Here is a 24,219-nt window from a genome sequence, read left to right as displayed (position 1 = left end):
ACTACTCAGAAGTAATGGAAATGAAAAGTCTTCACTATGGAACAATCAGTTCTGTTGGGTCTGTCTTCAGCTTCCCCCTGCTGCTGAATAATGTTAACAATGGTGCATTTTGACATATGCTCTTTAGAAAGATATTGGTTTATATTTCCCACAAAAGAAGCCATGTGGAAGCAAAAAGATAAATTAGTCTCAGCTACTTTGGTAAGCATCAATGTATTGTGTCAACTACACCTTTTTTTAAAGGAAAGCAGCAATTGAAAAATTCAGCCAGGAACAGAAGAGTGGCAGAGTGGGCTTAACTCTTTCCCCTTCTGTTGCTTGTCCACACAAAATATCCCCACAGCTGTCTAGTTTTGTGCCTGAAGAGAAAAAAAATATGAGGTCCCCAGATATTTTATTCTGAAGGTGGGCAAAACAGGGGTAGGGCAGTATTTCTAGCAAACAAACTGCAGGAGGAAAAGTGGGGTAAGCAGTTGCTTCACCAGTAGTTCCTAGACTTCCAATCACAGACCTATAAGACTGTTTTTCTTTATTCCTTTTTAAATGATGGAAAGTGTCCTGGAACTCAGTGTCACATCTAGTTAAACCCACAGCAGATGATATGCATGGGCTGAGACATAGCTGAGGCTAAATTACTACTTAACAAGCTGAGAATAAAAAACGCAAGGCAAAAAATAAAATAAAAAATCCATAGATTGCTGGAGTATGTCAATAAATGAATACTGATATCTTTATCAAGAAATATTTTGTCCCAAAGTAGTAGCCAACTAAACAGAGCAAAAGGACCAGAACTAAAATATGAATAGCAACAATGATGACAACAAAAATTTCAATTAAAAGTGCAATGCATTGACTCTTTAATGTCATGAAGTAATTTCCCAGTGAGTCCCAAACCATTTTAATAGTAGTGTCAGCTTAAAACTTAGCACAGGGAAGAAAATCCCAATGACTTCTCCTCTGCTGGAGTGGTTAGAACAGGATAACCACTAAATAATTGGAATTTGATGAACTGTACATGTGTCTTCCTGGAAACTGATGCCTAAGGTGGGAACTCTTCTGATAAATGTTAGAATGAGCCTGCTCGAAATTCAACCATGGCCATTACTAACATGAGTGGAGATAATGAAAATAAACAGAAAACATTACACCTCTCCTGGATCCAATACTTCTAAGAAACAGGATGGAAATCCATTGCCAGAAGTGGCTCATCCAGCATTAAATAAATTATTTGGATTGCCATGCTCCATGTGTCACAAAAACATGGATATGGCATGGTACTGCCAGCAAATTTGACACCTGAGAGCAAGAAAGAAAATTAGCTGTTTTGCAATTTTCGTTGCTCAGCATGTAAGAATCAACATTTTGCTGTTTTGCTTTTTTCTGATATGTCACCTTTTTCCACAATCATCAACCATTTTTGATGCCTCTAATCCACATTTCTCTCCCTAGTCAAGCAGAAAGGATACTCAACCTAACAAATGCTGCGGGTGATCTGCCATGCACTCAACACAGTGGTAATTAACAGAGATAACTTCACCAGCCAGGAAGGTTATTTGAAATTCCTGTTACATACTTTTCCTATTAGCTGTTGAAGATAGGCCAATGAAGTTAACAACTTATTTGACTCTAAAGAAGACATGTGGAGGTCATTCAGCTTTTCTTTTCTATCCCCCCCCCCCTGCAGTTTATAGCTATCATCATTTAACACTTGATGATGATGAAATACTAATGTGAAAAAATATGTATGAATATGCTTATAAAAGAAATGCCCTTTAGAACCAAGATATAGCACTGCAAAGGCAGAACAGGACTAGAGGAGTTTTTCTGAAACCAACAGGCAGTCCATCAAAAGAAGCAAATGCTAAGACAAATCATAATTCCATGATTATTATTTTTTTTTTAAATGAGTGACAGATATTTGTTATTTGAGCTAGTAATTCCTGCCTACTATTTAAGCCAAGTAATATGAGAGGGGGAAAATACTGGATGACTTACCCACACATGGGAGGGAGTAGCCAAGGTCAGGGTCATGGATAAACTGGCGATTGTTCAGCATAGTGACACAGTATAAATGAAAACAGTCCAGGCAAATGACATGGCGATGTATGCACTGGAATACCAACACGGGGCTCCTAAAAGGAAAGGGGAAAAAGGATAAAGCAGTTTGTCTTTATTATGCCATGCTATTCCTATGTAGCTTTGCTTCATGCTAGCAGTCTTCTATGCTTTATATGGAACATACAAAGACACAACATCTGCCTAGAGAGAACTTACACCCCAAGACCTCTCAGATCTGCTACATCAGCATGCTAGCACGGAGGATGAGTCTTACCAATGGCTGTACAGGATTATCACGAGACGTGATGACACCGATTTTTAGGACTGTAATTAAATTAAGACAGACTGTAATTCAGTCTCCATCAATAACATCCTACATGTTTCTGAGGACTGGAGAGGGGACATAAACCACAGAGTCATTGATGATATTATGCCATAATTCCAAAAACAGTTTTGCAATGCATAATTCAACCTGAGCAGAATTACTATATTGGCCCAAATATAAGCCACACCTTTAAAATTCAAGGGGGAACAAGAAAAAAAGACAATACCCAAACATAAGCTGCTCCCTTAAAATTCTGCAGGCACTCACACCCGTTCTGTTTTACCGTATGTCTGTTTCAGCAGTGATATCGTAAAAGCCAATTTTTGTAAGGTCGCGGATTTAAGCCGTACTTTAACTTTTCACGGTCAGAATTTGGGGGAAAAGTGAGGCTTATATTCAGGCCAATACGGTATACGGAATTAAGACCATCAAAAGCTCTTTCTAGAGATTCATTATAATGATAATGTAAATGGGGGGAGGGAACATGCTGCCAAGATGCTAACCCCCCCACCCCCCACAATCATTAGCCTTAGGATGAATGAATGGCTGCACAAGTGGAACTCAACAGTCTCATTCCAACCATACATCTAAAGCATGGCTTTCCTACCTGGGGGAACAATAATGTATTAAGGATGCTGGAAATTGTAGCTCTGTTAGGGGCAAACTACAATTCTCAGGATTCTTTGCAGGAAGCCATCTACTTTAAAGCTATGGTGTTGGCCTACATTGACATAATCCCTGCACTGGTACAATAGTGCAGGTTCACATCCATGGCAACACATTGTCTATTCTTCCACCCTTACAATATGGTGACCTAGCTTCAGAACCTTCCCTGACCAAACAGCTTGCAGCAGTTTCTACCATGAACAGGACACAGGATAAGAGTCTTCTTTGCCATAAACCCCATAATGTAAGTGTGCTCCCACCCTTCACTAGGAAAGGCAATAAGAAACACAGCTACTTTTATTGATGGACACCAAGCACTGCATGCCACTGATTGCCTTGCTGGTCAAACATTCATGATCCATTTCAGGATGAAAATAAAGGCCTGTGACAGCAAAACAAACAGCAGCTGCAGGCAGAGTTGCAATGTAATGCCATGCTTTGGATCTGTCAGTATATGGTCTTAATGTGAACACCATGTCCTGTAATAACTGCATCCCCAAATATAGGCACCAGAGATATTACTCCAGCAAGCAATTTGGGGGCCTGGCCATAGCATCACAAATGAAAAACACATTACATATCTTAAGGGGTCAGGAGAAACAGTTTCTCCTCAACCAGGCATTTGGCTGATTTACATTCTATGATTTTTAAAACGTGTTTGTGAGAGCGGGGTTATTGTTTTGTTCTTGTTTCTGTTTCTGTTTCATTGTGTAATTTGTATTCTCATTTTGTATTTATCTCTTGTGAACTGCCCTAGGATCTTTGGGTGGGGCAGTCTGTCAATCAACCAACCAACCAACCAACCAACCAACCAACCAACCGGGACATCCTCTCTCAGCTTAGTCCCAAAGGACACCTAGTCACAGATAGTGGCATTTGCAGCTTCTACCCATTAGGTTCCCATTAGCAGAGGTTGGATGGCCATCTGTACTGGATGCTTCAGCTGAGATTCCTGAATTGCAAGGGGCTGGACTAGATGACCCTTGGAGCCCCTTCCAGCTCTATGAGTCTATGATTCTAAGTGGCAGTGCATCCAAGAGGAAGCTACACAATGGCACATGTCCTGCCATATAATGGAAAGTAGCAATCATTGTCATTAGGGATGAACTGCTCAAGTCTTTCGCTTCCTTTCAAGAATAAACTTATCAGCCACCCAATAAATTAAAACACCCAGTATAATTTGGAAGTCACCGTATGGGGTAATATCCGAATTACACTTAACTTGCAAGTCCCCCTTATTTCAGTGTGTGTCCTTTTGTCTTCAGTGAAGCAAAATATTCCGTGCATAATCTTCTTTCAAAATATCCTTAAAAAGCCTCATACACTGTAGATTTCAAGGTAGTGTGTTGGTACCATTAAAAATATAATCTCAGTGTTTTAAGGGATTTTCGCAGAATAAAGCAGCTTACAAACTGAATTAAATAAAACCTCCCCACTACTAATCCTTATTAGTTGACCACTTGCTGTTCTGATTTATATAAAAAAAGAGACAGGCAGCAGACAGAATACTCAGCAGATCTCAGAAACTGTAGCTGATGTAGTCCCTGAAGAACCGAGGCTGCAATCCTGCTGCATTCACCTACAGGGAGCAGAGGCCATTAAACTCAGTGGGGCTGACTTCCAAGCACACAGGTTGAGGACTGCATGAGAACAGCCACTTTCATACTTGTGGGGGCCTCATTATAACTCATTATAACTCTGCCAACAGTTCAAATGCTTCCAGCTATGCCCTCAAACACACTTAGGCTGAAATCATGTCTACTCAGAAGTAGGTCCTATTGAATTCAGTGGGGCTTACTTCAGTCCCAGGTAAGTGAGGTTAGGATTGCAGCTTCACTTCTTCTTTCTATCTAAAGTTGACTGAAAGTGGAGCAGATATACATGTATAGCCTAGTTTTGACGCAGGGCCTTCATCCCATCTTGTGGTTTTCTTTGATGACACACAATTATGTGCAAAGAAAAAAAAAGAAGAAGAAAGCCCGTGAATGAAGGGTAGGCTGCGGACAGGGCCTTCCACCAAAATCACCACCACCACCTGTACTCAATATTACATTTGCTTGTGTTAACAAGGCTTTTGAGAAAGAAACAGTTCACGTTTGTTTAATCTACTTAGGAAATGGAATGAAGAGAGTCTTCTTCTCACAGGTAATATGCTGAGGCATTTCCAGCCCTCAGCTAGGAATGCAACTGGAAGAACTGCCTGACATAGAGGTACATACACTGCAGCTGTTGGTTGAACGCACTCAACAAACTCCCCATAAGGTTCCCATCTCACCAGCCCAACATGCAGAGTTGAGCACAGGAGAGGATGGATAATGCCGTGTTTCTTACCTAGCCAACAAAACATCTACTGGGTTGTTTTAGTACATTCTAACTCCCTGAAGACAATTCCTCAGTAGCAAGGGATAGTTATTTTAAGCAGGTGAGCAAATAGACCCATCTGATTAAAACAGGAAGGGAGGGGCTGTAGTTCAGAGGTGAAACATATTCTCTGCATGCAAAAGGTCCAGGTTCAAACCCCCGCCCCAAGAATCTCCAGGAAAGGGCAGGAAAAGACCTTATCAGAAACACTGGAGAGATGCTGCCAGTCAGTGCTGACAATACTGAGCTAGATGATGCAAGGGTGGCATAAAGAAGCTTCCTATGAAATACACCCACTACCTATGTTTTAGTTTTTCGAAAGCAAATTTGTATCATTTTCAGGGGAATCTGACACAGAACCTGATACCCCTGACTGTCCATTACCCCTGCTACTAAAACTATTGTTGTACCTTGGCAAAGAAAAGGGGAGAGGTAAAACTCAATACCCATGTTTTCTCCCCATCCCTTTATATTATCAGTATGGACTTGATGGGAAATCAATTAAAAAGAAGCTGTGGTGGGAGGTATTATAATTCTGTACATCTTTCCTCCCCCAGCCCTGGCCCTCAACTGAGGAACAGCAAACCATGGATAATACGCTGCTGCTACAGAATCCTGGCTAAACGGAGAAAGATATGAAGACCGATCTTGTTTAGATAAGAGCCCCACTGGGAAATAAATTGTTTGAGTATATCTCAAAATCTCGTGACAGGTGTTATTAATGTATTGAGAGACAGTCCAGTGGTTAGGAATGCAAGAAGCTTTTTAGCATATGGAATTACCTGCAGACACAATAGAGGATTGCAAAGCTACATCTTTCACTGCCTGCTTATGAAAACCTTGAGTTAGCTTGCTCGCCTGTTAGTCCATTACCTTCAGTTTCGGTGAAGGGGTGGGGGTGGGGTGGGGGTGAAAGAGAGACCAAGCAATCTGAGGTTAAAGAGAATGTCACATTAAAAATCAGCAAGTTGACATCACTATTCTGAAATGCTGCAGAAGTAGCTAAAGCCTGCAGATATTTGTAAAGGAAAAAAAATGTGATTGAACCTGTGAAAATCCCTGGGGTTATTTGTAGGTGACAATTGGATTTTTCTCACCCCTCTATCAAATATCTTAACCAAATAATAATAAAAAAGAGGGATATGTCTATATGGTTGACTCTCAAGGATTACATTCAGTGAGGCAGAAATAGACATATAGAGTCTGTTGCTGTGGAATAAATAAATGTGCTGCTGCTCATCCTTCGCCCAAGAGGGCTATATTTATTATAAAATGCCCAAGAGTTTCCCATTAACGTATTTTTTATTGGTTTTAGCAATCTTCTCCTAGCTTCAAAAGCTTTCCATATAAGCACCATAAAATCGTTTTCAATTTTGGAGGATCTCTATACTCTTCCAAAACAATTTTATCTGTTAACATCCACAGGAGGTTAGTAAGCATTTTTCAAGATGAGACACATCACTGGAAATAAATCTGCAAATGAACAAATACACCCAAACTCCAGAAAAATCAAGGACGCTATGTTCACACATATAACCCCAAAATCACATTTGTTAACCTCAAAATCACATTTATCACCACAAATCGGATATATGATAAACATTCAACAGAGGATTCATTCTCTCATACTTGATAGAGAAGAAAGGCCGGTGTAGCAATAGTGAAAGTTAAAATTTTATTTCTACCTTAGCAATTTACATGATCATGGTAATTGTTTATATAGCCCAACTTCATTCTTTATCATTACTCAGTGATACCTGAAGGCAGCTTTCACCTAAACACCCAGTGCCTCCCCCCCTCTTTGGACCAGGCCAGGCACTATCTGTGCAAATTTACTGCCATTAAAGCAAGATTAGCTAGTGTGTGCCCTGCCAAATGGTCTCCCAGCATACCAGACCATAACAACATCTGGACACTACAGTTTTCTCATACTTGCACTAAAGAAATTACCTCTTACCTCTCTGAATATTAAGGAAGTTTCCCTGAGATATTTCCCATAACCATGAGAGTTTAACCTATGATTTTAACAATTAGAAACATAATATAAAATATTATTTATATACTGCTTAATGCCCAGATAGCTTCTAAGCAGCTTACAAAACATGAAAACCAATTGCACAGTGCTAAGGACAGGATAATTAAAAAATACACCATAATTAAAATACACAATACAACAATTGCATGAAAAAATTAAAATATAATGTTCATTACTAAAATATACAATAAAAAATCACAGCACAACAATTAAAACAGGAAACATGAGATCAAGGGGATGCCTTTGGTAAAGAGGTGTATCTTCAACAACCAGTAGAATGCCACTACAAAGATGAATTTCCACATGTATTCTAAAGCAGTATAGTCTCATGAAGACTTCATCTGCTCTATTTATGAATGTCTAAATCAGTTTCATACAACACAGGAACCAAATGCTCAGTGAATTTCTCAAAATAGCAGCCACATTCCACACAGATGGGGTGTTTCAAAATCATAAGACTTAATGTCCCTGCCTTTTCCATTGCTATCTCACAGAGGAATCCTGAAAAGCCATTCTCCAAAATAATCCTATTTACTTCACTGGGATTACTTCAGGGTAAGCAAACCAAAGAACACAGCCTAAATCTGTAAAATTGCACATCTGACAAACTACACAACTGTGAGATGTTCTGCTAAAAATAGTATTCATTTTGTGAGTTTGGCCTCGTACCATCTGACACATCTTCATAAATGGGAGATGATGAACGGCTCAGAACAGCTGTAAGCTAACCTACATTTACTTACAGTACTGTTTTTAAAGGGGGGGGTATATTTTGCTTATGTACATCTGTTCAGAGGATAGGAACGAATTACCAGCTCACCATTCAAGTTATATCTGACCAACCTTTCCTTTTCACATGCCAGTGATAGGTCATAAAAGCACATGGGACTCCAGTTACAAATATATGACAGAAATCGTGACAATATACAAAATAAGACAGGGCCCTGTAACTTTGTTGCATGCAAGAGAAAATTTCAGCATGACAGACCCTCCAAGTGTCCCTATTTTCTAGGGACGTCCCAGATTTAGAGAAGCCATCCTGGTTTCTGATTTGATCCTGCAATCCTGAGGAGGTCCCTATTTTCACTGGATAAATGTTGGAGGGTGTTAAACATGTCTGGAAGCCTGTAGTGTGTAAAGCAGCATGGTCCAGAGGTTGGAAGTGGGGAAGTGGTGGCCAAGGCCAGGGTTAAGCATGTCCACTACAAACTGTTCCCACTTACAGCTACTACTAACAATAGAAGAAGCATTCATCAGGGTTTTATTACATATGTTTGCATTCACTGTCTAGTTGAGCCCTTAGATTCCAAGGATTTTCACAGCAGCAGAAGTGTGTGGATGAAACTTTATCTTTTAACTGAAAGGCAAGGTGAATTATGTAACTGCTCTGTTCCTTGGAGAAGTTTTACCAAAGCAGATACTGGCACTTTGTCTTTTACAGACAAACTTTACGCTTGGCTTCAATAGTTCAGTTGCTTCCAGAGATCAGATATGTTGCCAACCATCACCCACAGAACACCCCTTGTGGCCTATAAAAAGTTATAGAACTACTATTATCATTGTAGCTCCCATCTTGAGCCCTTCTAGATAAAATGTTTCTATGCCCCAAGATTCCTTGACATAACTAAAAGTGTTTTGAATGAAATACTTTTAAACTCTTCCATTACCTCTCTTCTATTTTCAGTAGAAATCAGCTTGATTCAGAACAGATACTTCACAAAGACATAAAGTTCCCATTCAAGCTACAGTGGAGAGTGGTAGTGGTGGAAAGACAACATAAACATGCCAGGGAGTGGGGAATGATCCAGATAATGTTAAGGACGCATGGATTTTCAATAGGACAGCACGTAAGTCCACCCATTGAAATCACTTGGCTTTACTATGGTTGGATTACCCACATTATTGATAACATTATAGTTCAGTGTTCTTCTAAAGCAGGGGTGGCTTAACTTTTTTCAACCTGGCAGCTGTATTGATGGTCAGTCACCCCCCCCCCCCGAGAGACACATGCTGGTGGTGAACATGGCCAATGGTATGTGCACACAGAGAGACATCAGACATGTAGCATGCACGTGCATTTCCCGAATGCAGGCCACAAAGTGCACACTCACCACTCCTGCAGGCACACAATTCTCCCTCCCTCCCTCCCTCCCTCCCTCCCTCCCTCTCTCACACACATACACATAAGGATGCACATAGAGAACACTCTTAAAAGGTCATTGCCACCCTAGCAGACTATGTTTTTTAGCTCCCAGTCTCAATGCTGAGCACCAAAACATTAGGATCAAGATGTGGGAGCTGGTGGGCTACTGTGAGCTAGATGCCCATCTTCAAAGAGCTCATAGGAGCGACATAGCAGGTGGGTCCTCCCGTTTTTATCCTTACCACTCAAGTGAACTAGTTTAGCAACTGAGTGTGACTGCCCTCTGGCAATTTTGTGAGCTTCAGCACAGCATGAGAATGTGAATCCAGGTATCCCTAGCCCGGGAGTGCATAACCTTTGGCCCTCTAGATGGTGATGGATTACATCTCCTATCTTCTCCATGACCCTGCAATGGGGAGAGAGAAACTGCAGAAAATATAAGAAGTACTTAGTCATGGCACTTTTTATGTCATTTCCTCTTGAGACTTCTCTCTCTTTTAATTCAGCTGGCTGTGGTTACCATGTGAACTTAAAAATGAGCAGTCACATCATAGGCCAGCAACGAAATAAACTCTTGTAAGAAACAAGTAATGCTCATTTGGAGAAATGTGCCAATTTACACTGTGGTTAATTGAAAACCACAAAAGAGGCATACTTCCAGAGCCAGGATAAAGGTATGAGACTTCAGCCCTGCACACATAATATAGTAGCTCTGTTCAGAAGTTATACTCAAGCGCAAGAGCAATGTGTGAGTGTGGCTGTGCCACGTAGCCCTCTCCTCCTAGCATCATGTATGTTGCCTAGCACTGACCCCTGGCATGTGCACATGCAGCATGAACATTTGCAGTGAGGAAATCCAGGGGTGGGGCTGGTCAATGTGCATGAAAAGAACCAGTGTCTGCTAGAGATAGATGGGAAGACATATCCCTCCTACCTTCAGGTGAAAGCTGGCTCTGGTTCTATCCAATAGAACAGACTCTGAGAGTGATGCAATATTCTTGCCATCTAACCAAAATTAAGTACTTGGAAGTTAGACTGGTTTCAAAGTGAGAGAGTTAAGTACCTGCTTACGGCTGGAATTCTAAAACAAACTTGCTAAAGCGTAAGCCTTCTTGAATGTAATGGGACTTATAACTGAGTAAAACTGCATAGGATTGCACTGCATGTTTACTACTGAAATCAATGGGACCTACAAGGGCTTAATTGTTTTTTGATTGTGCCCCCAGGTTATTTCAACCTGAGGGTAGGAGCTTAAAATACTGGAAACCTTTTAAAATGTTAATTAATTGTTAAATGTTAATTCATTCATTTTAAAATGGAAGTAAAAGGACATTTCTTTGATCTCAAAATAAAAAAATATTTGGTTCTTGGCATTTACATTTGTTTTAAAATCTCTGGAGCATGAGGTGCAACAACAGTTCATTAAGCTTAATTATATTTACATTGGTAGGTGATGCTAAATGAAATGCATATTCCTTACCAGTTTGATTTGCTATAAAACATGGTTTATAATTATCACCTTTGAAACGAAAATGGAACGCAAATAAATTTGGCCTTATTATTTCTAAAGCTATTTCCTGAAGGATAGGAACCAATTTCGCTTTCTTAAATAAATCAGTAGACTTAATATTTTTATTTTAAAACTTAGATGACATTTAGTCATTACTTTTGGAAGAAAACTGTCCCTTGAAAAACCTAAATTTATCTTTTGAAAGGCAGAGAAAAGTATGCTGTATTTCAAACTCTACCCTTTTAAGACCATATGAGTTAAGCTGGGGCATCCTCTCTTTTTATCTTATTTTTACTGAAAACGATCAAAGGTTTTGGGAACACTGGAGAAATGCTGAGCTTCTATCCCCCTTTGCCTCCAGTTCCACAATGTAGCCTTGAACTTTTGCTCCCATATGTACCTACACATGCATTAGGAGGAGGAGACATTCCCAGCTCTATGTGGAGATGCCAGGGATTAAGCTTGGGGTCTCTGAACATAAAGCAGATGCTCTGCCACTTAGCTATGGTCCTTCCACAAATGAACACAAGACTACTTCACATCTAATTATGTTTGATAGACATTTTTTGTTGTTGTTAAAAGAAAGAAGTGGCCATGGGGGAACCGATAAACTAACTAATAGAAGTTTTTTTTTCCCAATAAGAGTGGTCAGCCTTATAAAACCTTTAAATAAATTTTGTTTCAGTGCCTGACAGAAAATTTCACTTTATTTATACAGCCTGAGCCCATCCCACTTTGGCTAATGTGCCGATGTGGCAGCTAAATCCATCACTGCCAAGTGAAACAATGTCGTCCTCTAGTGTATTTCACTTCCTACTGAACTGAGAAAAAGAAAACAACCTCTTGCTAAAATGGACTTAAAAACCCAGGAAGACAATGTTTAATGCTCAGAACTGCCACAATGAAAGGACCTGAGGAGTCCATGTAGGAAAGGCAGTTGTGGCCCAGGCCCATTTCCACTCCCACCCCATGCTCTCTAAGCAGGGATGCAGCTAAGAAACCTAGTTGGCCAAACTTCTAAAATTATGGTACGGATGCTTGGGCATTTACATCTCTTCTCAGTTCTGTGAGGTGCTGGCTCTTAACGCTGATTTTGACTCCTAGAAACTTGAAATATCTTTCTAGCCTCAACTGTAAGGGTGGGGTATAAATAAATTATTATTATTATTATTATTTGCATGGCACTTACAAGGTGCATCATGACTAGGGGATAATCTACAGCACAGTGGTGTCCTGTTGCACTGGTGTTGGGATGGAAGCCATCTCTTAGGGCTCACAGTGTCCCATCTATTGTCCATACACTTTAATTATATCACACAACAATGATTATGTCCTTGCTTCCCATGGTAATCAATAGTACAGTGGTACCTCGGGTTACAGACGTTTTAGGTTACAGACTCCACTAACCCAGAAATAGTACCTCGGGTTAAGAACTTTGCTTCAGGATGAGAACAGAAATCGCATGGCGGCGGCGCAGTGGCAGCGGGAGGCCCCATTAGCTAAAGTGGTACCTCAGATTAAGAACAGTTTCAGGTTAAGAATGGACCTCCAGAACGAATTAACCCAAGGTACCACTGTACAGTTCTGCTGCTGCCTATTTTGGTTTTCTCACCCCAAAGAAAACCTGTAAGAAGGAAGCAGACTGTCTCCCTTTTTCAAAAAGTAGCTAGGTCTATTAAAACTTGTGAGAAGTCAATGACATTTCCTCTGTTCTTATTATCAAGCAACAGTAGCCTTCAAACATCTTAAATCACCAAACCACAAGCAATTGTTTGAGCACTGAAGCAGCACAGGTTTTAGAAACAGCACCAAGATGGGGTTCCAGCGCTCTTAAGGAAAGGACCTTGTCTCTGTGAGCTGGCCTCACTATAGATGGCCATGGAATGAGGGGTGAGGCTTATCAGATTAGAAGCAAAACTGTTAGTATTCAGGACACATCACCAAGTACACATGACATGTCAGCTGTTTACACCCCCTCCAATTCAGCCTCACATATTTCTTTTAAAGTCAAACATGAAGTGACAGAAGTGTAGAAATATCTGTATCCCACACTCTGGGAACACAACAGCTTAAAAAAAGAACACCTCTACCCAGACTTGTCAGCTGACAGTTTGCTTGCTGATGTGTTTCTTTTAAAGACATTTTCTGAGATGCCCCAATTTTAATAACTTCAGACAAGCAATAAAAGAAATATTTTCTGTAAAGCGGAATGGTAAACTCTAAAATTTAAGAATCACAAATGCTTCATTTTATGTACTCTTTCAAGCCTCCTGGGTCCCTAACTTCTTGAACAAAAGTATTGTTACAAAAGTTGGGTGCCACCCCACTCTCGGCCGAGCAATCTCAGGGGGTTCCAGGCACTCACCCAGGGTCTGTGTTCCTTTGGGGAATTGAGACACGGCGGAGACTGTTATAGCTTCAAGAAATATGGTTTATTCACCTATTTACCTCTTCAGTCTGCATGGAGGGAGTCCAGATCTTACAGCATGGTCATTTCAAGAGGGGCTCCCCCCCCCCACAGCAGTGCAGCCATGGAGTTCAAGGCATCTCTCCCAGCCCTACCCAAAATGGATCACAGTCTTTTTTCTTCCTGTCACCTCACACCCAGTTACCCTGACTACCTTTCAAACCCCCAGTCTCTGTTCACACATCAGGGCAAAGGGGGAAGGTCAGTTCTCTTGCATTGCCAATGGCTCTCAATGGCCATATATTGTTTCTTAATGGCCGTACCTTGGCCCAGATCCTTGTTGTTTTTTGCATGGGTTAGCTCAGGAATTCCTCTGCAGCTTGCGTTTCTCCCTTCACATCCCAAATAATCAAAATCCTACCATTTATTAATTTTTAGGGTTTAGGGGGGTCCCTCCAATTGATAACAGTATTTTCAACAACCCTCCATTCTACAGGGCATCACAAAAACGGGGAAATAGTGACATCTACTATTTGAAGGGGGGCATTTGTGTCTCTCTTAAAAAAGTGATTGGAAAGCTCTTTACAAATACAAAGGACTCTAAAATGGAAGAAATAAAACATGGTTGCTCTCCATATGTATATATCTTCAATTGGCAGTGAAATACTTCAGCAAGCAATTCTACCATAATTGGGGCACAATGTCATATGTGCTGAATGTAGCTTCAGTTGACTTTCCTTTCCAGCTGGAAAAAAAAAAATCCTCCATCAGCTTTGCTGTGCCCCTGGCCATGCTATTCTACAGAATCTCTACTGCTTACAATAAGTCATCAGTTCTTTGTGTTGCCTTGCATTAGGGAATGTTCTTACAAAGACAGAACTCAAATTTGTTGGCAAGACAAGACCATCCAAAAAGAAACACTGGGAGGGTGTCTGAACTATTTTAGTCATTTTGGTGTGGGGAAATGTATTTCTTTATTGCTTGTGGGCTTAAAAAGAGTACTTAAAAGGGGGGGAATGCATACAAGTGTCTAAAAATACAAACTATTTATATTACAGTACTAGGGAATCACAGAAAGATAGATAAAAACAACAAGCTAAAAAAGTTTGAAGGCTGCTGTTAAGATATCTATTTAAAGTAAATCAAAATCAAAACTAGGGATGGAGGGATGCCTTTAAAAATAAAAAAACTAGGGATGGAGGGATGCCTTTAAAAATAAAGATTGCAAAATTGTATGCAAACATGCATACACATACACACACACACTACATATGAAAGAGTCCAGCCCCTTGTAGTACTGCAGCACAACTCTGTAAGTATTAATACATAAATCTTTCTAAACAGTTGTATGCATTGTTGTATGTTTCCGTTTATGTGCTAGTTTCTTTAGGAAACCTGGAATATAAATGCTTATAGCAGTGGTTTTCAACCAGTGTGCTGTGGCACCCTGGGGTTCCTTCGGGCAACACTGGCCCCTGTTCCTCTTTCCTTCCCTCCCTTCCTCTGATGTCCTTTCGTGTTTCTGCCTCCCAAAGGCTTGCACAGCTGTTTGTTGCAGCAGCCCTGGCTACAAGCTCCTCAGGTGAATGATGCTTCTGGGGCTGGCCAGGGGTTGCTTCCCAGGCCCCTGTGGAGGCAGCTGTGGCTGCCCAGAGGACTCCCAAGGAAAGGGGAGAGGAGATGAGGCTGAGGGAATGCTCCATAAGGGAGGGGTTCAAAAAGGGGCTGCTGGCTCAGCAGATAAGAGGTGACATAACTGGACTCTTGAGTCCCACAGGGGTGCCGCAAAAAGAATGAAGTTGGTCAAGGGAGCTGTGGACCCAAAAAGGTTGAAAACCTCTGGCTTATAGTATTATATGTATAATACTGCATGCAATAAATGAAAATAGTTCATAATTTTAGAGGAACTTTTGAAAAAAAAACTTGTTTCTTGTCAAGTTAAGAATTAGAAAACATCTATGCAGAAAAGTTTGATGCCGAGATTTTCAGAAAATCCCGCCCCTAGTCAAAAACAATAGTTACAGCACTGCAGCATAGACACTAGCACCTGAGCTTTTGTATTAACTTGAGGAACATATATATTCCCATGGCATGGAGTGAAATCAAACATAACTTTACCATAATAAACAAGCAGTTGTGCAAGCTTCTGTGAAAGACTTAATTGCTATCAAATATGACATGCATTCAGACTTTTGCAACCCCACCTACAACCTGTGAAATAGCATTCTTCATTAAAATTCTCAGAGTATAGGGGAAAGTTTTTAAATAGTCAAAGTATTGGGGGGGGGCGGTATCAGTAAAGGTGGAACTACAGAAACTTTTCCTATCAATTTCTTACTTGCTTTTCTTGTTGTGGTGGTGGTGGTTGCTATTTATTTATTTTCACAGAAATTTCCCCAACCATTTGAAGAAGCTGAAAGCAGCTGATGGTGATGGCCAAATAGCCTTCCATTTTGCCCAGTAATGCATCTGTTGGAACAATGTTGATCAGCCTGATCTGCTATCCTTCCCCCCAGCAATGCATCTGGAATGATGCTGAATAATGACATATCATCATTCCAGCTGACACACTGTAGAAATAAAGAGCAACCTAGTCACCTGCAGTCGTCCCCCCCCCCAAGCCAGGAAGTTTTCTGCAACATAAAAGGCGGGGGCAGAAATGGAAGGAAAAGGGACCAGGCCATCCAAGGGTGGGGGATTTTCTGTATCTCTCCCCCACAGCACCCACATTAGATTAAAAAAAAAGTTCTGTTTTGTGGCTTTTTTTGTTTTTTGTGTTTTTTTTTACATTTCTGTATCCCCACCAAATATGAATAACTTTTACCATGCTTGGTAATTTATTCAGTTCCATGTTCCTCACTAGAAACAGATATGGAAGGCCACTATTAATGTGCACATTTTTAGTAACTTCACTGTGGAACAGGACCTTTCCAATAGCACAGACTTCTGGCCACTGATATGACCCCCAGTCTTGGTTCTTCCTACCTAATTTTAGTTTACAAAATCACAAGTTCACAATATGAAGTGTTCCAAGGAGCTGTTTAAAGTGTCAGCCTGAAGCACTGATCTATGACATCAGTAGGTGACATTCTGTTGCATGGGTAGAACTCAACTGGTGCTTTTGCACTCACAAAAGGGCTTTTGATCCAGTGGAGGCGTCTACTAACGGTAGAGGAAAGGGACCATGTGTTATGGGGCAGAACCGTGAAGCTGTCCTCCCAGCATCAGTATCACTGTTGACTGAGGTGGGCCAGAAGCAACATCAACATTGGGACCATGCAGGTGCACCAGCAGGAGCACTGCTGCCAGTCTGACACTCCCATTACTGCACCTGCTTGGCACCAAGCTCTCTGCTGCTCCACCCCATGCCTGTCTGGGTAGGTGGCAGCAATTCCAGTGTCAGGAGATCAGCTCTATGGTTCCATCCTACTACATGTGCTGCTAGTGGAGAGGAGGCAACTTCTGCCAATTACTCCTTCCACTCTGATCTGTGGGTCGGGGGTTGTCCTTCAACTCTCTGGAGATTACTTTTGAAAAGTGCTTTGATTTGGGAAAGAGAAACCAACAGAAGCTATGACAGGTTTCCCCACGCCTAAAGCAATGCACTGATTAATGTCAGAGTTTGCAGACCTGCATGGAACTAGTCTGCTTAAATCCCCGGAGAGAAAGTAATACTATAGCTGAGTACAACCCACTTGCGTAAACCCGGTCTGCTGAACGGGACCATAGTTCTTCCTCCACAGTTAATACTGTATGTTTGCTTCTGAGAGGCACTAAATGGAATCTCAGCCAAGGCTCCCCCCCCACAAAAAACCCCTCTGCTGCCTAGACCTTGAAAGCATTTCCCTTCATGTTTACTCTAGTTATTTATACAGACAACTTTTATAGTAAAAGGTCACTCACGTTACGAGTCATAGATATTTCAAAGGCAGAAAGCTTATCTGTGGTTGTTAGAACTGGCAGGCCTTTTCTTTAGCAAGAAGAAAACACCTTCAGTTATGTCAACAGGGTGAGCATGAACAAGTGCTATTAAAAAAAATAAATCCTCCACTTCGCTTTAATTTTAATGATGAAATTATTAAACTTTCAGGTGTTAGCTGATATATAAAGGTAATTAGAAATCACATAAATTTTTAGCAATATGGTAACATATTCATACAGAACAACCAATGCATCATGTTATGCCGTGCAGCAGTTCTGAGAAAATTTTAATCTAAAGGATATAGAGGCTTACCCAGGGGGTGGGGATTGTGAGGGGGTCAGGGGGGAAAATAATATATTTCTGAGGATTGAAGAATCAGTGCTTTGAATATGGAAACCCAGGCTTTTTTTTTGACTGTTTACACACAGGGTCATGCAACCAACAATAATTTTAGCAAACAGAAAGCGACAGAATCCTTTCCTTCCCACGAGGGCAAAAAGGCTTGCGGGGCTCCTTTGTGCCCTTGTTTAATCTGTGACACTGCAATTAGAATTTGTCACTGTAGGAGCTACATCTGATGTTACAGCCTGAAGCACAGCTGAACCAAAATAAACAATCTGCTCCATTCTGCTTAGACTAATACGACAGTGATGTAGACTCGAGAGCAGCAGAAACTGCCAAACAGGCTGCTGCACTACTCTTTTACACACACATACACACAGGTAGTGAAAATGCATACTACTAATGTTCACATTAGAATTAAAATCATCCCTGTTTGTTTTTTTAAAAAACTATATGGTCTGAGACCTACAAACCTTGGACAGCTCCCAAGTGCCAGTCCCTGGGTGAACCTTCCAGGATTTTTATATTCAATCTTAGAGTGTTACACTAGAGCAGTGATTCCCCGTTGGTGGTCTGAGGACTCCAGGGGGTCCACATAACCCACCCAGGGGGGTCCGTGGCACTATTCACATAACAAAAGCTACCATAGCAATATGATTTTTTTTAAAAGTAGGGTCCATGGCTTGAGTTTCGTAAAATTGAGGGGTCTGCAGTACTTAACTAACTGGGAACCACTGCACTAGAGTGACAAAGGGACAGAGCAGTTCACCGATTGTCCCAGTTTAATGCAATTTCCTTTCCCAAGAAACCCTCCAGTTTTTAGGAACTCTTTTTATGTAGAAAAGCACTAAGTAACCTGAGTTGATCATGTGATTGTTAAAGTTCTGTTTTATTGCTGAGGATTACCGTATTTTTCGCTCTATAGGACGCACTTTTTCCCCTTCAAAAATGAAGGGGAAATGTGTGTGCGTCCTATAGAGCGAAGACGCCATAGCCCCATGACCCTCTCCCGGCTGGAGAGGTGACGCGCGGCTATGGCAGGAGCCTCTCCGCTGCGCCTTTCCGCTGCTCCCTGACCTGCTCTTTGGGGCTGGTGGTGGGCTTCACCCCGCCAGCCCCAAAGAGCAGGTTGAAAGGAACCTGAAGCCTGGAGAGCGAGAGGGGTCAGTGCACACCAACCCCTCTCACTCTCCAGGCTTCCAAGGTAGCCGCCTGAACGCACCTTAAACGGCACCTTGTTTTAGAGCGGGAAAACAAGAGGGGGAAAGTTCTCCCCCTCTCTGCGCAGTGCCTCCTGCCGCTTCGCTGAAGGGGCGTTGGGCAGAGAGAGGGAGATTTTTTTCCCTTGTTCTCCCCCCTCTAAAACAAAGTGCGTCCTATTGTCCGGTGCGTCCTATGGTGCGAAAAATACGGTATTTGCATTGTTTTTCTGCTGCTTTTTGCACTGCTATTTGATTGGAAGTCACCTTGTTTTTCTATTAAGGAGGTGTAGAAGAACAGAAAATAAACCAACAAATAAATAATGATGCTTTGTTTTTCCTTCCATAGCATTAGTGTCTGTTCCCATCAAAGGTTCCAGGGCTTTTGGTGAAAGCTATGGAGGGCATGTGCAAAGTGCCTTTCCTGACCACTAAGTAATGACTAGCTTCAACATAGATCAGACAGACATGCCTTCTATGTCAGAGAGCATGATCCTATCAGGCCTGAACTTCAGAAGTTTAGATTTAGAAATGAAGGTTGGAAACAAACAACGGGACAATGGGAACACGGGGACAGCATGGAAGCCAGTTTCTTTATGCTTCACAAAACCTGTGTAAACACTCACTGATCAAGGCTGCAATCCTAAACAGATGTGCTAGAACTTATGCCATGCTGAACTCAGGGGGGATTAGTCTCCTTGTATTTTTGCAAACCTCTGGTTTGCCCCAAGTGTGTGTGTGTGTGTGTGGTGCCATTTGGCTGCATAAGGCTTGGCACTCCCCTATGGGCATCGCTATTCGAAGGTATTATGACTGACCACTGAAGAGGTAACATCCAAATTCTCTAAGCTGTACATTATTTAAGTTTTCATAATTCCCTATAAGTGACCTCAACCCCCACCTGCAAACTTATCAGCTGTTAGAAAGCATGGTGTTCTTCTATAGGAAGGCGCCACCTTTTCTCATGTGACACTGGCCCCCCAAACCAAATCAAGTACATCAGCATAACCAGTGTTCAAAACATATCTCAAAAACAGCTAATCTCAATTTGCATTTGTTTTCCTGCGCGCTCTCTCTCTCTTTACCCTTAGGCTGCCACGCTTTTCTGCTTCTATCATTCTGACAGCCAGAAGCTAGAGGTTTTACTTTTGTCCCCTGCGCTTCATAGTGAATGTATATCAGACACAAAGCAAGCAGGACAGAGCTCTGAACTGTCAGTTTGACTATGTCATGGGAACAGAGCAGGAGAGAGGCAGCCCATATGAATCTCAACTTGATGGGTTTTATTAGAATAGCCTTTTTCCCTCTCCCTTGTGTCATTATAACAAAGGTGTCAGCTTTGGAATGTCCTCAATTCCAGTGTCAAGCAGGGAGCTGCTTCTCACATCACTTTGAAAAAGACCTGTAAGGTCAGAACTGCAACATTCACAATTCCTTTGGTAAGAATATGAAACAAGAGGCAGGGCAGCCAAGCTGCCCCCCCCCCCAGTTATTGTTGGACTACATCTCTCATCATCCCTGACCATTGGCCATATTGACTGAGGCTGATGGGAACTGAAGCCCAACAACATATAGAAGGCTATATATTGGCTACTCCAATGAGAAACACTTTGGAAGTATCTTTTAGGGCTGTGGTTAATTTCAAGCATTGCTGTTTCTCACCGAGATCGTTTATCAGCATCCTATCAGGTCACCTCCTGCCCCAAGCTGACTCTTAACATGTTAGAACACAAAATATTACAACAACAAATCATTATGTAAAACACAAGACCTCTAGATATAAAATAGCAGCACTAGCAGTCTCAGCAGAATGGAACACACTTGGGAACATTCAAATTTTACTAGATTATTTTTTTAAGAGTTCAGGTAGATACAACTGGCTCCTTTTCTGCTGATTATTTAGGAGGTGAGAATTTCAAAGTGATGAGATCACTACAAGCATAGTTAAACTTTGTAGCAGACACAAATAATGTACACAGTAACATATGGATGGCAATACAAGTGTCCTCTCACAGCATTCAAGATATGTGTCAGCAAGCATCCACATGTTCCAGCTTCCTCAAAAAGATGTTCAGAACACCATGCAAACCTTCTTTGGGGACAAGTATTGTGTGAAGGCTGTGCCTCTTCAAGGTGGCTGCGCGCATTCCCTATATCATTTACTTAAAATAGAGCAATGGGACTGAAAGGCCAAGGGAAAGTTGTTGCTTCCACTTTCACTGCAGCATTGTTACCTGACAACCCTAAGTGGGCAGCAAAGGTGAAAAGTGAAGGTTGGGTCTGACTTTCACATATAGGCACATCTGTGCCTGAGTTTCCAGCAGTCTTACTATGTTTTACAAATCCAATATGACGTGTTCAGGCGATGTGACTCCTTAAAGTAGACCCTTCTTTGTTTGTTTGTTTGTTTAGTTTGCGGGGGGTAGTATTCATTAGGTTTATAAGAATCCAAAATGAACGGGGTTTCTAGTCCCTTAAGAATGAGCAAACTGCACCTGTGGAACTTCCATCAGACAGAAGAGTTGTTAAAGAAACAAGAACTCTATATCAATTTTGAAATAAAGCATCTCACCATAGCCAGAAGCCTTTCAGTGTTTTTGGAAACTATTTCTCCCGTTAGTACAATGGTATTCCCAAGCACTGAAGTTGACAGAAACATTAAATTCTACCTCTAGATGGGGCTAATGTCCAAAAGACATTGTTCTGTTTTATTTTTAAAAAAGAAAAATGCAATTCACCAAGGAACCTGAAATCAAACATCATGGGTTTGTGAAATATTTTAACCTCGCTATACTTTTAATGCATATTACCTCTGCTCCTCATAGTTGACAGAGCATGAAGTTAATGTCAGATAATTCAATTATTCCCTGTTCTCTTTCTTTCCTCAACATTCAGCCCAAACATTTAAAGGATGCTGCTGAAGTTAACTGAAGAACATGTCTAAAAAACAACTATCAGAAACAGCAGTGATTTGTATTTCATGAAGCGATCAGCAGATAAATCAGAAAATAGCCAGGAAGAAGAATATTAAGAAAAAACTGGGAATAATGGGGATTGGAATTTATTATATGTGGTTATAAAGAGAAATTTCTATTTAAAAAACCTATTATTAAGCATATTGTATACTTACCTTCATAGAGAAGAGATTTTTTTGAGTTTCTGTGGGATGTCTATATTTACATTTATATTTATATTTTTGTGGTATATTTATGACATATACAGTATTGTATTCAAGGGAGGAAGAGACATTAGTGAGATTCAACTTGAATCAGGATGTTTCTAATAAGCTCATTATGCATGTAAATTCCAGATGTTCTTGGATTGCAGATCCTATCATTTCTATTAGGAAATGCTGGCTTTGGCTAATGGGAGTTGAGAACCCAACAACAGGTCCCCCAGATATGGGAAAACTACTTTATGACATGATAAAGTGGTTCTTAACAAAGTGAGGAATCTTAACAAAGATCTACGGGACCGCCTCTCCTGGTATGCCCCACAGAGGAACTTACGGTCCTCAAATAAAAACATCTTGAAGGTCCCAGGCCTCAGAGAGGTTAGGCTGGCCTCAACTAGAGCCAGGGCTTTTTCGGCTGCGGCTCCAACCTGGTGGAACGCTCTGTCACAAGAGACAAGGGCCCTGCAGGACTTGACATCTTTCCGCAGGGCCTGCAAGACAGAGCTGTTCCACCAGGCCTTTGGTTAGGGCACAGCCTGACTCCCTCCTTTGGCAATCCTTACAATACTTTAGTTTATGGTTGCCATCAATTCTGATTTTAATTAATTCTTATGATGTTTTTATAATGTTGCACTATTTTAGTGTTGTTAGCCGCCCTGAGCCCGGCTTCGGCTGGGGAGGGCGGGATATAAATAAAATTTATTATTATTATTATTAAAGGAAAGAAGTAGATAGAATAATTAGAAATAGCACCCCAGAAGGTATTTTGGGCATCACGGTTAATAAGCAGGCAGTTTCAGGGGACCAGCATGTTGGCACATTTTTGTAAGAACTGGAAAGCAACCACTGAAGCTTCTGGTTGTCCAGGGAGCAAGAGACAGCCAGAACCCAAGCTGTGTTGGATGCCTGACAGCTCAATAGTGCTAAGGGAGGCCTAGGTTCACCCCTTTCAGTCAGTCATCAAGAGATATAGCTAAGTACTCTCAAGGAAGAAAATAACTAGCAAATAATGCAGTCTGACTGATTGTAAATGAATTAAAAAGTGGCTGTTCTCTGCAACCAACCCTAGAGATTGGAACCATTATAAAATAAATGCCTCAATACCCATCACACTAATACCCATTGCTCATAAAGATACCATGGTCAATGGTATCAATATTGAAAGTAAGTCTGATACCTGGTTTCGACTTCAAGACAATCTATGAATCAGGCTGGGTCCAAGAAGAATGATAAGGCAGGAAGGAGATGTGACTTTTCTGTTTGCCATAACAATGATCACTTCACTGCTTAAGCCCGAAGGATGGAGAACTGTATTAATATTACACATATAAATGTTAATATTTAGCATAATATTTAGCCATTTAAATAACACATTGGTTCTCTGTGCATCACTTGTGAGATGCTCAGTCTGGGCCATTATGATTCACTTGACTATTTTTCTGACCACCAAAAGTGACACCTTTCAACTTGGGGGAAGTGTTGAAGTGGAATGGGTGGGAAGGGATAGCACAATGGAGGCAAAACAGATTGATAAATCCAAATTTAGAGGCAGGGTCACCAGTCCTCTCTCTTAAATTCAAGATTCTGATTCTCATTAATCTATCCCTGACACCTGATGTTTGAAACTGAAGCTGTTGTTTCTGTTATGTGTTTTTTCTTTCTATATGAATAAATCATCATATAACTACTCATGCAAAATTACTCTATAAGGTTATGGACAGAACACATGGAAACAGAAGCAAAAAGAACAGGCACAATCTAGAAAATGTAAATTTTAGCTAAAGTCCAGAAGATGAACTGGTAGCTTCATCAGAACCAGGAAGCCTCTTTTATTTAGATTAGAGTTGTGATTCTCCCTGACCCATCCTCAAGTTAAGAAATAAAAAATTTCATAGTGAGCTGTGTTATAGTAAATAGTCTTCTTGTTATGCTCCAATAACACAGAATAAAAGTTATCCCAGATGCCTATGAATGTCCAAGGGTCTCTGTGCAAACAGAGAAAAAGACTGCAGAGCTTAAATCTGTTTGGGTATCATGAATGTTTGCTTCTGAATGCCCAGCATTTGTTATTTTCTT

At 41.0% G+C, this 24,219-nt stretch overlaps 1 protein-coding gene across 3 annotated transcripts in view; it reads right to left on the bottom strand.

Annotated features, from left to right (window-relative positions):
• The window catches only part of PRKN (parkin RBR E3 ubiquitin protein ligase), a 634,267-nt gene that overhangs the window by 220,409 nt on the left and 389,639 nt on the right, over window positions 1-24,219 (bottom strand). For all 3 annotated transcript variants that reach the window (XM_082215278.1, XM_082215276.1, XM_082215277.1), the window contains one exon: window positions 1,996-2,132. In XM_082215278.1, the coding sequence (XP_082071404.1) occupies window positions 1,996-2,132 (137 nt within the window). The remainder of the gene's footprint in view (window positions 1-1,995; window positions 2,133-24,219) is intronic.

Source organism: Podarcis vaucheri (genome assembly GCF_965113315.1).
Source record: "Podarcis vaucheri genome assembly, chromosome: 3".
NCBI lineage: Eukaryota > Metazoa > Chordata > Lepidosauria > Squamata > Lacertidae > Podarcis > Podarcis vaucheri.
This window is presented reverse-complemented; position numbering and strand designations above follow the sequence as displayed.